The sequence below is a fragment of the Anabrus simplex genome, chromosome 4 (genome assembly GCF_040414725.1).
Source record: "Anabrus simplex isolate iqAnaSimp1 chromosome 4, ASM4041472v1, whole genome shotgun sequence".
NCBI classification, from domain to species: domain Eukaryota; kingdom Metazoa; phylum Arthropoda; class Insecta; order Orthoptera; family Tettigoniidae; genus Anabrus; species Anabrus simplex.
The window spans coordinates 244,575,053-244,592,647 of NC_090268.1; the positions used below are offsets into that span (position 1 = coordinate 244,575,053).

At 40.0% G+C, this 17,595-nt stretch overlaps 1 protein-coding gene across 3 annotated transcripts in view; it reads right to left on the reverse strand.

Moving 5' to 3' along the window:
* The window catches only part of Dlic (dynein light intermediate chain), a 316,288-nt gene that overhangs the window by 169,161 nt on the left and 129,532 nt on the right, over nucleotides 1-17,595 (reverse strand). For all 3 annotated transcript variants that reach the window (XR_010859834.2, XM_067145474.2, XM_067145473.2), the window contains exon 4: nucleotides 11,250-11,480. Coding sequence is in view for 2 of the 3 variants with exons in the window: in XM_067145474.2 (XP_067001575.1) it covers nucleotides 11,250-11,480 (231 nt within the window). In the remaining variant the exon portion in view is untranslated. The remainder of the gene's footprint in view (nucleotides 1-11,249; nucleotides 11,481-17,595) is intronic.

Consider the following 17,595-nt stretch of genomic DNA (forward strand, 5'->3'; position numbering starts at 1 on the left):
CCACGTTTATGAGTTACTGTCAAAAATTCTGGTTGGCTGACAGTGACGAATATATTTTTTTTGGTCACAGCAAGCACCATATTAAACCGTTGGGTGGTCAATACTAATATTTAATTTCTGTTCGAGTAGTTAAAGTGCTGTTGAGCAAGAGACGCGATGTTGGGTGACGGCAATATGTTTGAGATGTTGAAAGGTCCATATATAAGATAATAAAGTGATACAAGACGTTATTTGCTAAGGAAAAATAAGAAATATGGTGAACATATTCCGTAGGTTGACTGGAAATAAAGGTATCCAGCGTGATAACTGAGATGTTAATGAATACAGGCAGACTGAAGTGGAAATGACTTCATATTGAGAAATATAGTGAGGAAATAAACCAGTCAAAGATAATATATGATTTGAGAGGACCAAATGACGTTTATAGTATTTAACTGTGACACAATATGGTTTATTGAGATAGAAGTTATTATACACGTTTGATTGAAATTTCAATATTATGTTGGCAACAGTGAACACCCAATTGAGTTATTGTGAATGCTTGCTAGGGCTCGCTAGTAGGAAGTACTTTCGTTGAACAACACGAATATTATATTGTATTGAGTAGGTGGTTGTTAAAAAAAGAATTTTATAATTTTAATATATTATCCTCAATACGGTTCCATTATGAGATTAATTACATGTAACTTTGTTGATAGTCACGAAGTGAAGGGTTTGTTGTGATACTGTGATTAAGGTTATGTGTGTGTTAATTTGTGAATATATGTGAATAAAAGTAATTGTACCAACTGACAGCATCTCGTGTGCATCTGTGTGGATACGTTATAATGTGTATATCTTGTAATTATGTACTGTATATAATATATTGTGCTTACTGTTCATGTATATTGTTTTGTGTACGTAACCATATGCTAATAATAATTATTACCTGAAATTAATAAATAATAATAATGCTATTTGCTTTACGTCCCACTAACTACTTTTACGGTCTTCGGAGACGCCGAGGTGCCGGAATTTAGTCTCGCAGGAGTTCTTTTACGTGCCGGTAAATCTACCGACATGAGGCTGTCGTATCTGAGCACCTTCAAATACCACCGGACTAAGCCAGGATCGAACCTGCCAAGTTGGGGTTAGAAGGCCAGCGCCTTAACTGTCTGAACCACTCAGCCTGGTATTACCTGAAATTAGCAGTCGTTGATGGATGGGCATGACCGATAGACATATTTATGACCATTTGATTTTCACAAAGGGAAAAGTGGTTTCTTATGATTTGAATTTGGTAATTCAAACCATACTTTAATATTTGATTCAACTTCTTGCAACTACATTATAACGAGAATACGCCTGACACTTAGTAACAACCAATAAAACGATGCCACTATTGTAATAAAGTACATTATTATTACATACAGTACATACATTATAAATTGTTATGCCTTTCACCGTATAGTTTGCAAGCCTGTGTGAATTTACTAACCGCTGCCACAATTCTCAACTTTTAACTAGTTTTGAGGTCTCGTTTAGTTCTATACCTCGTCTTCACTTGTGCCTAATTCTACAGTACCAGTATCATCCAGGTGCACAAGTATTCGGCCGTTTTGTGCCACTTGAGGTGAGGTAATGAACAGTTAACATGTTGTTGTAGCCACAAAGACACACACACGAAATGATGTCAATTGTGTACGCTATTTTATTTACACATTATACACACACAAACTAATAAATTGCCAATATGAACACTTGGCAACTATGCTCTCAAACAAAACACTGTTACGAAGCATAAGAAGAAGACTGCACACTTGCATGCCAATCAACCACAAATCCAACAAATTCACATACTCTATTAACGACCTGCACTCATAAGTTAACTCTCACTAAAACAACTTCTCTCAACCCTCAAGATTACCTCTTTATATACATGGCCTGGCCAGGCTTCTAGAAGAATATGATATATGTTTTCTCGTAGTTTTGAGAGTCTCCAATAACCTATTTACAATGAATGGATTTTTCTGTAACTCTCTAGAGCCAAAGATACGCTGTCCTGGACATTACCATGTGTTGCACAATATCGCATTGGATTTGTACATCATATATACAGGAAATAATAAGTTATATACTATTAATTTTGTGTTCTTACCTTAAATAAACTCATATTAATATACATACAGCAGATGTTTCAGATATAACCTCACAAATAATATGGTCACGATTTATACCAAATAAAGTACATACAGAACTACGTAAATAATAATAATACTAATAGATGCAAACCACCCCATATCCACACCTCACAAGTAGTAGTAGTAATAATAATAATAATAATAATAATAATAATAATAATAATAATAATAATAATAATAATAATAATAATAATAATAATAATAATAATAATTCAAGCTCCACATTTCCATTATTTACCCATGGGTTAAAGAATTGTTTCCATCTTATACCAGTCCATTACACTTACATCAATATCCCCCCTATAACTTGAAACAATTTCAACAGTCTATCACATTCCTTGACTTTGTATCTTCTTTCTTCCTCGACGTCGCTGGATGTGCTCTCCTCCACTTGACTGCATCGTGCTGTGTCAGAGATCAGTGGTCACTTCGGTGCCGGCCTTTTTCTCAGTGGTAGTCGATGCATTCTCCTCCACATGACCAGGTTGTGCGGGGTCATTAGTAGCCTCTCCTCCAGGTGGACCCATGGCAGTAACAGGCTTACTCTGTATGCACAGCGGTTAGGTGACTTGCCGCAACTCCAATGCGTGGACCTTGACAGGAGGGTTGGTCTTTAGTAAGTAGACCCCGTGGCCAAGCTGCTTATCCACCTTGACGGCACCAACCCACTTAGGTGCAAGACCTGCGTTAAACCCGCCAATCTTATTACTGACTGGGTGGTTATGTCGCAGCACTTGTTGGCCTGGTAGGAAGATCTGGGTCTCTTCGATGTCTCGAGCCTTGGCCTTGGTAAGGGATCTCTCCTCGGCCAAACCTTGCTTTTCCTTGATGTCCTGCTGCTGCTTATGCTGCCACTTTGCTAGAGAAACAGCTGCATCAGCTTGGTTAGAAGCGGGTGGTGGACGAATCTCCGGTGCCGTATAGCTGTCGACCAAGGAACACCACTGCTGGGGAATGGCCAGTGCCATGGTTGATGCATCGTCGCAGGGCAAAGAGAGACTGCGGTATCTGACGGTCCCACAGTCGATGTTTCTTATCTATTAGATGGACCCGTAGCATCCTTTTTAACTCCTGGTTCTGTCGTTTCATTGGATTGCCCCTTGGATTGTAGATAGGGGTGGTCCAGTGCTCAAATTCCAATCAATCATCATTTGCTGCCACTTCCTTGATGTGAAATGACTCCTGTTGTCTGACAGAATGCACCGCGAATAACTGTACTAGAAGACTGGCAATGTGTCCCATCATGGCTTCTGGTATTGGAAAGGCCTCAATCCATCTTGTGAAGAGGTCGGTGATTACTAGGAGTCCTGTTTTACCCCTTCGTGTTCTGGGGTAAGGACCCATCAAGTCCAGGTCTATGACCTCCCAAGGGTGTTGCGGTCGTTTTCCTCGCTGACTGGAATCTGCCTTCCTATTGCTTGCCTTGGTGCAGGCTCAGATGTAGCACCCCTTCACATAGTCCAGGATGTCTTTCCGCATGTTGACCCAGAAGAATCTTCGTCGGATAGACTGATATGTCTCTTCACGTCTTGGATGTCCGGCTTCAGTGATGTCATGGAACTTCGAGGATGTCCGTCGTGTGCTATCTAGGGATTACCCCTACTGCAGGCATGTCGGAGAGGTGAGATCTGTACATCAAGAGTCCTCCGTCAACCCAGAAGTTCTTGTAGCACATCTTGATTTCCCTCGGGACGAGTCAACTATCAGTGTTCTGTCTCTGAATCCACTGTGTCATGGCCCTACCGGGCTTGTCTTGTTCTTGCCATTGCTTGATTACTCCCAGATCAAGTTCCTACTTGATCATGAGGACAGGTTCATTGAGTTCGCTCTGGTGATTTTTGGGAAACTCACTCTCGACAATCATGCTCCTAACTCAAGGTTCCATCGTCGGGTGCCTAGATAAACTGCCTGCTATTATGTTCGTCGGTCCTGGGACGTGACACACATCAAAGTCTAATTCTGTGATTAATAGAGCCCATCGCATCAGTTTAGATTTTGAGCCAGGGACCGAGTTCAACCATTTGAGAGCTGCATTATCAGTGTAGACCTGGAACTTCCTTCCCTCCAAGTAGCGTCTGAATTTGCCCATGGCCCACACCAATGCTAAGGCTTCCTTCTCGGCAGTGCAGTAGCGTTGTTCAGTGGGAGATAGCTCTCTGCTGGCATACTCGGTGATGTCCCTTCCGCCGTCACACCTCTCCTGGAATAACACTGCTCATAGGCCAGAATCGCTGGCATCCGTCTGCAGGCTTATCTTCCATTGAGGGTCGGGATAAGCTACACCGGGAGCGTTGCATATCGCAGCCTTAATGCCTTGGAATGTTGCCTCTTCCTTGATGGTCCATCGGAACAGGCAGTTGCTATGGAGAAGATAGGTGAGTAGTATTGCCTTCTCTTCAAAGTGTGGCACGAAGCTGCTATACAATCCACACAAGCCAAGGAACTGACGTACTTATCGCTTGGTCCGCAGGCATTCAGCTTCCTCAATAGCTCATTTCTTCTCCGGTTGCCTTTCTAAGCCTTCAGATGTTAGGACATGGCCAAAATATTCAATGCGGGACGGGGCGAAGTGGCACTTCTCCAGTTGGCAGCTCACTCCATGAATTTTCAGTTGTTCTAGCACTTTCTTTAGGTGTACAAGGTGTTCTTGAAAACTTTTGCTGTGGATTAAGATGTCGTCGAGATACATTTGGCAGAAATCTCCAACATATCCTGACAATACCTTATCCATCAGTCGCATGAAGGTTGCAGGAGCATTCTTCAGTCCGAAAGGCATCACTGTAAACTGGTACAATCCTCTCGGTGTCATGAAGGCGGCCAGTGGCCTACAACTTTCCTCAACCTCCACTTCCCAGTATCCGGAATTGAGATCCAGCGTGCTGAAAATCCTAGACCCACTTACTTGTTTCAGTGAGTCTTTCAGGTCAGGCATGGGGTAGGTGTGACTAACAGTCTTCTCGTTCAACTTGTGGAAGTTGACACACAGTCGATACTCCCCATTCTTCTTTTTTGGTACGACAGCAGGCGAAGCCCAACAGGATGTAGAGGATTCGATGAGACCTTGCCCTTCCATCTCTTGAATCTTCTGAATGAAGAAGTTGCGGTTATGCGGGTTGATTGGATATGGGCCTTGGTTGATGGGTGAGGAAGTGCTGCATTCAATGGTGTGCGTTACAGTGGTAGTCCAGCCTACTTTATTGGTGATGACTTCTGGAAAGTACCCTTAACTGGGTACTAAATTCTCTACATGCTTAACCTACCATGAGTACATTTTCCCCACTTTGTGGTATTTAAATATTTCCTTCATAAATGTGTACACTATTAGTTTAATCTAATATGATGGTATTTATTATTCTTCAATAATGGAATACTAACATTATGAAACTGTCAAAATACCCGCACAATCAAACCGATCTACGTTACGTTTGGAAGCCCTGCTTCGCGACATAAATGGCTGCGCAGGAGCTTCGTGCAAGGCGTCAAAACAAATACATTTCATGAAGCTGTGACAGCTCTAAAAGACAATATACAGCAATTTCTTGTGGAAAACATATCAACTAATGCGACAGGTTGCATGGCAATGCCATATGCCTTTACACTCAAGATAAAGATAAATAGGCGGTAAATTTTAAGATCGACTAATGCCGTCATACCCACTGCAGAAGCCCAGCGCATAAATGTCTAAAGACGTCATACCCACTTAAGGGGTTAAGGTGTGTCTCATCTCCACTTCTTCACTAGGTTGAAGATGCATTAACTGGATCTCTCCCAGGTCTACGTCGACTTCTGCATCCTTGCGAGTACGGAGATTTCCATCGTGGCAGGCGACCCTCAGATGCCTGTCTTTTCCCAAAAAGACTTCATGAGCTGCATAGTCTAGGATCACCTTGTATTCTACCTGAAAGTCATGGCCTAATATGATGTCACGTATTAGGTTCTGAATCACTGCAACGTTAATTACAATAAGTAGATCCATGCATTTAGCGGTTAGGTTAGTCCGTCCTTGGATGGAATAGGTTACCCTGTCCACTGCTGCCACTACCCGTCCGAGATGGTGAGACTTCATAGGCGGTAGTAATCTAGCAGCAGTCCCATTTACAAATCAGTGGCTCACTTGGCTGTCGAGTATGGCTGAAAAGCACTCATTGCCCATCCTCAAGATGATAGCTGGGCGAGGTTGGTCTGTTCTACTCACAATCCGACGAATCCCTCCCCAGCTTGTCCAGGGCTGCTTGTCTGTCAGGTCTTGAGGCACCTTTCTGTTCCCGGTCCCATCCCCCCTTACTCCAGAATGGGCCAGACCTAGTCTACCCGACGCCAGAGTGGGGCATTTGTTCTTCAGGTGTCCCGTTCTCCCACACTGGCAGCATTTCCTAACCAAGCTGGCCTCTTCGGGGCCTGAGATCTTGTGTACTTCTTCCAAATGGGCGATGATTCTACGCTGATCATCAAAGGATCTTGGTTGTGATACCTTCACTAGGGGTCTAATCTTATTGTGGAGTAGCTCTACGATGTCTGGTAATCTCTCGTTCTCGCTTACTTCCAGGTGCAGCCGCATGAAGAGCTGGTACTTCTGAAGGACAAACACACTAGCTCTCATGCCGGTGGGTTGTGCCTCAGTCAGTAGCTTCCTTTTCACAGAGCTCTTCACCCCTTTGGAATTAAACCTAGCAACGAATTCCCTCTTAAAATGTGTCCAGTTTAAGTTTAAGCCCTTCAAGTTATTCCACCAAGTAGCGGCCTGCCTCTTTAACTGTGGTGTGGATGTCCTCTGGTAGATTAGTCCTTCCTAGTAGACAGACTGATCCCTCGATGAAGCTAGTCGGGTTCTCTTCCAGTCATCCATGAAATTTCGGAAGGATCTCTATAATCACCTTCGGGTCTAGATGTCCTGTATTGCAAGTTAGATTTGAGGGGGTTGGCGGCGAGGCTATCTTCTACCGCGTGAAGGATACTTTCTCTCATATTCTGCACATCTCTCTTGATGGTCGAAATTCTCCACTCAACCTGTTGTTTAAGCTGGAAACCTGGGTTTCCATTTCCTCCTTGAGGTTCAAGATATCCCCTTACAGCTGGTTTACCCTACTATCAATCTGCCCCACCTATCCAAGTTCTGACCTGATGTCCGATAATTGCTGTGTTAATTGATTGTTGACATCCCTAATTTGGGAATTCATCTGTGAAATTATATCATCTATGGTTGAAATGTTTGATTCTATGTCCTGTTCTACTTTGTAAACCAAATGTGCGTGTACAGTCGAGATATTTGTCCGGCTAAAACTGTATTAGCTTGCAAAATTTCGTCATTTACTTTCAAAATTTGGTCTGAAAGTTTGTCATTCTGCTCCATTAAGGTGGAATTAACTCGTTAATCAACGTCTGAGATTTTGTCATTGAGTGCCTGTATCGTGCTCATTATGTTGGAACACATTTTGGTAATATTTGCCTCTTCTTCCGATGATGAGTCCGGTGTTTTGTCCACCTAAATAAAATAACTTTTCAGAATCTTTGCCATTTTCGATGGGATTCCCTCGTAATCATGTCTTCAGCGATTTCTTCTTGCCATTCGTCAGAAGATTTCTCTTTGCTTCTTTAAGTTGTTGTACAGACATATCTTCCAATATCACTTGCATTTTGTTCTGATTCCCACTTACACTCGTATTAACTACCAAATATTATTCTTCGACCCTGTCGCAGTCATTGTCACCAATGTTATTACAAGATAGTAAATTAGAAAACACACAGAAGAAAATGAAAAGTGGCAGGAAAAGACAAAACAAACATATTCGAGGCAGTAATTTTACTTTACTGGAAAGAGGGATTATTGTCAGTTTACTTTCTAAATATGGGAGTGTTATAGAATGTAAAACGACAGATAGTATATCCCAAACGGGAAAACAAAAGGCATGGAATGAGTTAGCAAATGAATCAATAGCCACCTGAATGTGACCGTGCAGTTAGTAAAACTAGTAAAATATGTTTAAATTCTGATTTGCCAATTCAAAATCTCTTTGCACCATAAATTGCCTGTGCATCGCCCAAGTGTTTTCAGAAGGTAGTTTGACATCCGTAAACTTTCAGATCAATCCATCACTACAAAGTTCTAGAATGCGATCGCACAAGCAGCTGGTATCCAATCCAACTATCACAAATGACACTGAGCAAGCATGGTCAACAATTCAAATTGTTCTTCGTGAGTCAGCTAAGGAACCTATTGGTTTTGAAGAAAAGAAGATGCAAGACTGGTTTGAGGAAAAAAATGCAGAAATTACAAACCTCGTTATTGTCAAACGGCAAGCTCTCACATTCTTTCAGCAAGACCAACAATCCAGTGTGAAGAAAGCCAATTTCCAAAATCTTAAATGAAAATGCCAGACTTGAATCAGAAAAATGGAAAACAACTGGTGGCAACAGAAAGCTCAAGAACTTCAAATTTCCACAGACCTGCAAAACTTCTATGCAGGGTTAAAGAGCTATACAGACCAGTTCATTATTCAATAGGAGCTCTGAAATCCATTGGCAATGCTACCATCTTTACTAACAGCAAGGACATCTTGGAATGTTGGAAACAACACTTTTCCACTGTTTTAAGTTACAACTCTACCATAGCTGAGGACTTTCTCCGAGCTGTGGCATAACAGCCCCCTTCAGCCATGGATGCCAATGCCGCTGCCATACCAGGAATTCTGTGAGGCTCTTAACAAACTGAAACCAGAAAGACACCTGGACAAGACAACACTCCAATGGAGTTGATTCAAGGAGTAGGCTTATCCTTAAAGACAAGCCTCTTCAAACTAATCCTTTCAATCTGAGAAATCCAGCATGTATCCGGTGACCTTAATAATGCTACTATCGACATCATATTTTATTGCAGTATAGTAGCAACTATTGCAGTATATCCCTGCTATCCATAGCTGACAAACATCTTGCAAGGATTCTACTTAGCCACCTTAAGGTTGCCTCTGAGAAGATTTTCTCCGAGTTTGTGTGATTTCTATGCCTCAAGAGGTGCAACTGACATGATCTGTGCATGCTTTCGTTGGAGGACATTGTTGGGCTGGTTCGAGAACTCCATGATGGTATGTCTGGTCAGATTAACATATGTGATGCTTTTCCTATTATACATGGATTTAAGCAAGGGAGTGTATTTGCCCGAACACTCTTTGCTCTGTACATAGCTGCTATGCTCCGTGATTCATCACGTACCAACACCTCTGGAATTTATTTAAGGCACTGTCTTGATAGAAGTCTCTTCAATTTGACGAGACTTTGTTCACGTCACCTAACTCATGTGATTAGGATAACTGAATTGTAGTATGCTGATGATACTAGGCCTACCTCACCCGCTCTGAACCTAAGGAGCTCAAGAGCGCATATGATCCTTTTGACGTCACCTCAATACACAAACAATCTGCCCCAGGGACTAGCCTTGCAGCATTCAATGCCTTTGTTTCAGACATCATTCATCTTGTTGACAAGATGTACCTCAGAACAGGCTGTGGAAAATAGACTCTGCGCTGCTCATTTGGTATTTGGTCAGCTATCCAACTATGTCTTTAGGAATAAAGACCTAACAGCTCATACCAAACTCACGGTGTATAAAGCAGACATAATCACATTGCTACTCTACGAATGCAAAACATGGACCCTGTAACGCTGTGACATCAAGAAACTTGAACGTTTTCATCAGCAGAAACTTAATTTAATTTGAAATATAAAATGGAAAAACCATGTCTCCAATTTTATAGTTTTTGGGCAAGTGTATATGAATAATGTAGAAGCCTCTATCATCGGCCATTGGCTTCAGTGGAATGGGCATGTGTGCCGTATGAGTGACACCAGACTTCCTCGCCAATTCCTGTACAGTGAACTTTCCTCAGGCACGAGATCTTCCCTTAGTGCCCCTTTGAAACGTTATAAAGACCAGCTTAAACAAAACATGAAGGTAATAAACATTAACCCTCAAACTTGGGACACACTTGCCAAGGATCGCTTGCTCTAATATCGTTGAACTATTAAAGCAAGAGTGTTGCAAGTATGAAGAGGTTAAACAACAGGCAAGCATACTTCATCAGATGCAGCCTTGTCCTCTCCCATCCATTGAGTGCAATCTGTGTGGACGAATGTTTCATGTTAGTACTGGCTTGTTCAGTCATTAGAAGTACAAGCACAAACAGCATTGAGTACTAATGGATATCATCTCAGTCCAATCAGCAATTGCTGCACTGGAGATATAAGTGAATTTCTTTCTGCATGGTACTCTAACCTCTTCTTCACGTCTTCACTTTTCTCATGCTATTTGCTTTATGTCGCACCGACACAGATATGTCTTATGGCGATGATGGGATAGGAAAAGCCTAGGAATGGGAAGGATTTGGCTGTGGCCTTAATTAAGGTACAGACCCAGCATTTGCCTGGTGTGAAAATGGGGAAACCACGGAAAACCATCTTCAGGGCTGCCGACAGTGGGGTTCGAACCCACTATCTCCCGATTACTGGATACTGGCCGCACTTAAACGACTGCAGCTATCGAGCTCGGTTCTTTTCTCATGACAGACTTGGATAACCTATATCGCTCCAAAATATGGTTTTCTATGAGGTCAAATATATATCATTACTTTTTCGTATAAGTTGTCTCTCAGCATTGTGAAGATAATCTAAATAGAGCAACTGAACACGAAACAAAATCTCTTCCAGCCATTTTTTTTTCTTAACATGATGTTAAGCAATTTAACAGGACGAAAATGCTACGTTACATTAATGAATAGTTTAACAGCACATTTGTGTGATCAATTTCCTAAAATATTTTATATAAATTATCTCGCATTTGCTGTGCTACTTAAATGAGGAATCTTCGACCATCAGTTAAGGGATGGAATAGAGTAAAAGAGTTACAGAATTTAAAATTAACAATGAATGCAATATACAAGTTTTTACATATGTAAACAAGATTCATGATGATAACTGCTTCATATTAAATCTAAAGGGGATATGACAAGACAACCTTTAAATGAACCAATGCAGAGAGCTATTTGGTACAGTATAATGCTTGTAGATACATTTACTTACATTTATGCCTAGCTTCCTGAAGATCATCAGTTGCCAACTTTAGCCTATCAATATGATCCTGAAGTACTGTAGCCCAGTTCTGTAGTTGATCAAGGATCCCCCAAGGAGTCGTCATGGCAACCACAAACATGACTAATGTGTGAGGAAAACTCTCCTCTGAGAGAGCAAATCGGAGGAGATGAGCATGAGATGGATCACCATCCAATACCCACACACTGAGGCGTGTATGATCTGAAACACACACAATGATAAAAGATATTTACCATAGTATACAATAACATGAGCATCAATGATAATTTACAACCTGGGATTTATAAGACCAGAGATAAGAAAAATATAGACTACAGGAAAGGAATGCTGATATCTAGCATCCTTACTGGAGGGAGAACCCATTTAGAACAGATCAAATGGCAGTGTTTCTTGTACAGGGTTATTCACACAAAAATCAACCTCAAATATCCAATTCTGAAAAAAAGAAAGGAAATGCCTGGCATTGGCTTGCTCCCTTATTACAATCTTTTGTCTGCCATTAGACAGTACTTGAATTCTGGATCAAACACTTCTGCGAAGGCAGAACAGAATCCTCCTCCTAGTCAAGCATCTCGAAGGAGTATGCATTTGCTCATGTATAAATGCACTACCATGTATACTCTACACACTGAATTTCCTTCTTTGATGCTGGAAATACGAGTAAATCCCTACATTAGCTTACACCTTACTCATAAAAATATGAGCCAATTAAAACTGATTAAGAGGCAACACTTAATTGTTACCTGTCCACTGAGTGAAGTTTAATACACCTTGTAGTGAGGAGAGGAACAGCTTCTTGGTAGCAGGAGTTACACTGCAAAAGCTTTTTGCAAAGCAACTGTAGCTGTGTGCATTGCCATCTTCTTTCATGGATGAGCTTTCCTGTAACTGAGCAGCTTTCAAATTAGAAGTACAGTAGAGTTCTGTTAATCCAAACTAATTGGGGACCAACACCTATTCGGATTAACTAAAATCTTTCCTATGATGTAACTTCAAAATCCACTATAAGGTGTAAAGGGTGTGCATAGTAGTCATAAGCGCCGAAAGCTGGAGGCAAAGTGTTCACTGCTTTACAACAAAAGAATTACTGACTTTAAGAACATGACAAGTACGTATCATAGAGTACAGTAAATTTCATCATATTTGAAAGCAAAACAGAGTTAATTTATACATTGTTTCATTTCCTTACTTTGAACATACATATATATATACACATTATCATAATAGACTGTTATGCCTTTCAGTGCTCAGTCTGCAAGCCTCTGTGAATTTACTAAACATCGCCACAATCCTCAATTTGCAACTAGTGTTGTGGCCTCATTTAGTTCTATACCTCTTATCTTTAAATCGTTAGAAACTGAGTCTAACCATCGTCATCTTGGTCTACCTCTACTTCTCTTACCCTCCATAACAGAGTCCATTATTCTCCTAGGTAACCTATCCTCCTCCATTCGCCTCACATGACCCCACCACCGAAGCCGGTTTATGCGTACAGCTTCATCCATCAAGTTCATTCCTAAATTAGCCTTTATCTACTCATTCCGAGTACCCTCCTGTCATTGTTCCCACCTGTTTGTACCAGCAATCATCCTCGCTACTTTCATGTCTGTTACTTATAACTTATGAATAAGATTCCTGAGTCCACCCAGCTTTTGCTCCCGTAAAGCAAAGTTGGTCTGAAAACAGACCGATGTAAAGATAGTTTCATCTGGGAGCTGACTTCCTTCTTACAGAATACTGATGATCGCAACTGCGAGCTCACTGCATTAGCTTTACAACACCTTGATTCAATCTCACTTACTATATTACCATCCTGGGAGAACACACAACCTAAATACTTGAAATTATCAACCTATTCTAACTTTGTATTGCACCCGACAGGGGCATGATCCAAGGCCCTTTAGTTAAGACTGGTCATTTAAATTGCAGACGCAATGCTATTTGAGGAAAGAAATATCAAAATTAATTAATATCAATATCATTGAGACAGATAATAAGTCTACAAATTTGATTCTACAGAATTTTATTATTTGCGATCTATTGCGCAACATCTTTCTTTGTCCAGCAGGGAGCCTGCACGAGAGTAAATCCCGTGAAGTTTTGGGTGGGGCTGCAATCGGTGGTTCACCGTGACGTAACTTGAGAGAAGTCATCCCTACCTCACGACCAAGAAAGCGAAGGGAGGCAAAATTTTTCGAAGCGAAATATGGAAGCCATCTTTAATTCAGCCTAGCCAACTTGATTGCCTACGATGTGGAAATTAATAAAATCTGAATTCTGGAGTCGTATTCTGATTTAGAAGAGATAACTATAATTGGGGCATTTATTTAGAGTATTTAATGTCCTCTTGGTTGATAATTTACGGATGGAGAAAGAATACTTCGTTATTTCTTCATGGAAAATTACCAAGGGCCATCTGGTTAGTGTCAAAACACCTCCTTGAAGTGGGAGTTCACCCCAGGGTAGAGGGGGAAGCAGGAAAAACTTTATTATTAATTACAGGAGATCCTACGAAGGTACGGATATGTCTCAATCACATCAGGCAAATACTGGTCACCTGATGGTCGTACTATTTGACTTCTAGTGGGCCGTAAATAGGCCATATGCAGATTTTGAGTGGAGGAAACTTCCTTTTTGTAAAAAGCACTGCCATAGGCGCAGCTACTCATCTGGTACTCTCAGCACACGAAGGGCGAAGCTATGTTTAGCTGAGCTCGTATTAATTCTTTGTCTAGTGACTTCAAACTTAAAATTCAAACACAATAGAGTAATTTGTGTGAATACTGCATAGAGCTGACATACGTGACGCTAGTAATTAAACATTTAAAACTGTGATGTGTCGCGAATGCTCAGTTTGAATTGTAATATTATTATTACTACAGCATGACCGTGTCGGACAGTAATAAATTAATAGTGGCTGAGAGGTACAAGGAATTCGATACTGAACCGCGGATTACAAAGTACTGATCTGAACTCGTGGTCGGACATCCACGCTGAACGCAATTGAATATATTGTGGAAATAAAATACTGATGTGTTCTGTACTTAGGATACTGCAAGTGACTTCATCGATCAAGGACCATGGACTTCCGGCTTGATGGTGAAATGGAGCTACCAGTGATTGCTTTGGTGCCAATGGGTCAGCAGTAAGCCCCGATATGGACCACCCTAGCTGACCAAGGTGTCGTCAGATGATAGAGATGAGTATTTTCATATTTAAATGGCATGACAAGAAGGGACGGGAATTACTTGTCATAAGCTGACGCTATAATGTTAGGGATGTAACTTCATTTGAATGTAGAAGTGCCAAAGATGAGCACATAGTTTTTATTTCTTATTTTATTTAATTAATAACAGGTCTGAGTTATTTTAATTGTAAATGGGGAAACTTATATTCTGAGAGATTAGCATGTGGGAGAAGATTCACTTATTTACTTAATTTTGGGAAACTCTTAGTCAGTTAATGCATTACAAGTTGTCCCTTTCATGACCGTATCGATGAGTATAATCAAGAAGCTAGTATAAATAACCACTTAATCGATACTTTATTATTGCCTCAGGCAAAATTGAATATAAATTAACACTTACAGGACATGTTTTGACCACTTAGAGGTCCTCTTCAGCTGTATAAAGAAAGAATTGAGAAGAAAAAACATTAGAATTGAGAAGAAAAAACATTAGGACAATAAGCACAAATAATGAAAGTTCTTTGGAGACTCCTTTGTTAAAAAAATGGAGGTCATCAGATCAAGACATCTTGCCTCTCGTTCTTGTTTGGGAAAGATGTTTATTCTGCGCTGTCTAGAGGGTCTGTCTTTGAGCGCGACCTGGTGAAGTAATGATGTGACACAGTCTGGCAGTTCATGCAAAGCTCTGGAGAAAAGGGAAGTAGAGTTTTGTCGTCATCTAAAATATCATGTGAGGGAGGAGGGAGATTGGGCTGTGCTTCTGCGATGTCGTGTTTGATTATATCTCTTGTTCGTTTTGTCTGTTTCATGTCTAACAATTCCAAGTATTTACTAATATTCTCGTATAAGATGTCTTTTTGCTTATTGTTTTCGTTAAGATTCTCTTCACCGTTTTCTGATTTATCAAGAACGATGTGGATGTTTTCCAGGTTGTTAATTAGATTTCCTTTATTTATCATATAGATAATTTGAAGGTCCTGTCTGATATTGGTGAATTTGTGGTTGGACTCCTTCATATGGGATCCCATGGCAGAGAATCTTTTGTATTTTTCAGCATTGACGTGTTCTTGATATCTAATTAAGAAGTACCTTCCAGATTGTCTCACGTAAGTTTTTTCTACACAACACCAAAGTAGCCTTCTCAACCAACAACAACACAAAACATAGGTTCTTTAGTCACAATAAAGCTAATAAACTTAAAGATGACGAATTCCAGGAATCTGGTATTTATAAGGTAACTTGTACTCAGTGTAAAAAAAACTTACATGGGACATCTGGAAGGTACTTCTTAATTAGATATCAAGAACACGTCAATGCTGAAAAATACAAAAGATTCTCTGCCATGGGATCCCATATGAAAGAGTCCAACTACAAATTCACCAATATCAGACAGGACCTTCAAATTATATGTATGATAAATAAAGGAAATCTAATTAACAACCTGGAAAACATCCACATCGTTCTTGATAAATTAGAAAACGGTAAAGAGAATCTTAACAAAAACGAGCAAAAAAACATTTTATACGCGAATATTAGTAAATACTTGGAGTGGGTAGACAGGAAACAGACAAGACGAACAAGAGATATAATCAAACACGACATCGCAGAAGCACAGCCCAATCTCCCTCCTCCCTCACATGATATTTTAGATGATGACAAAACTCTACTTCCCTTCTCTCCAGAGCTTTGCATGAACTGCCAGACTGTGTCACATCGTTACTTCACCAGGTCGCGCTCAAAGACAGACCCTCTAAACAACGCAGAATAAACATCTTTTCCAAGCAAGAACGAGAGGCAAGATGTCCTGATCTGATGACCTCCATTTTTTTTTAACAAAGGAGCCTCCAAAGAACTTTTATTATTTGTGCTTATTGTCCTAATGTTTTTATTTCTTAATTCTAATTTTTTTCCTTCTCAATTCTTTCTTTATACAGCTGAAGAGGACCACTAAGTGGTCGAAACATGTCCTGTAAGTGTTAATTTATATTCAATTTTGCCTGACGCAATAATAAAGTATTGATTAGGTGGTTATTTATACCAACTTCTTGGTCAGTTAATACGTCAGAAGACCAGTAGTTTAGTAGGTTCAGGGATTGATAATTTAATTTAGGTTGTAGTTAATCCAGTATTGATAATTTCATGAGTGGTAAGTAATGTAATAAAGCTACATGAGGAGTTCCAGAGTTACGAGATGTCCACGGGACTGATACCCCATACCTCCATTGAAATATTTAGCTAGGGAGTGTTTCAATTTAAGTTGGGTTGTTTTGATCAGTTTAATTATAATTTAATTACAATTAAATTATGAGTTAATTACCATGTGAATATTTAATTATGAATTGCCGGCCTGAGTGGCTCAGACGGTTAAGGCGCTGGCCTTCTAACCCCAACTTGGCAGGTTCGATCCTGGCTCAGTCCGGTGATATTTGAAGGTGCTCAAATACGACAGCCTCGTGTCGGTAGATTTACTGGAACGTAAAAGAACACCTGTGGGACTAAATTCCGGCACCTCTGAAGACCGTAAAAGTAGTTAGTGGGACGTAAAGCAAATAACATTATTATTATTTAATTATGAATTAATTGCTGTGTGAATATTTAATTAAGAGTTAATTACTGGTAGGAATATTTAATCATGAGTTAATTACCATGTGAACATTTATTTATGAGTTGATTACCATGTGGCAATTTAATTATAAGTTAATTATGTGTTAACTATAAATTGATTAGGGTTTAATTGTGAGTTAATAATCATTTGATTATTTAATTACATTGTAATTATGAGGAATTTTCTGTGTGATGGTTTGACATGATTTAATTACCAGGTAAATCATGTAAGGAAGTCAGTGGACAGCCAAAATCAATAGTAATGATAATAATAATAATAATAATAATAATAATAATAATAATAATAATAATAGTAATTATGCAAATATTGGTATTATTAAAACCGGTGTCGGGATGTGAGAGATAGGTGTGATATTTGAAGTCATGGGTTGGCCATGAGAAACATATGTGTTGAATTGAGGTTATTTATTTGAAGTCGGTGCGGTTTGATGAATGAGGAATAGACCTCAGTATTATCGAGAGTGTACCTCGGGAAAACGTGTTTTTAAAGAAATGGTTTGTTAT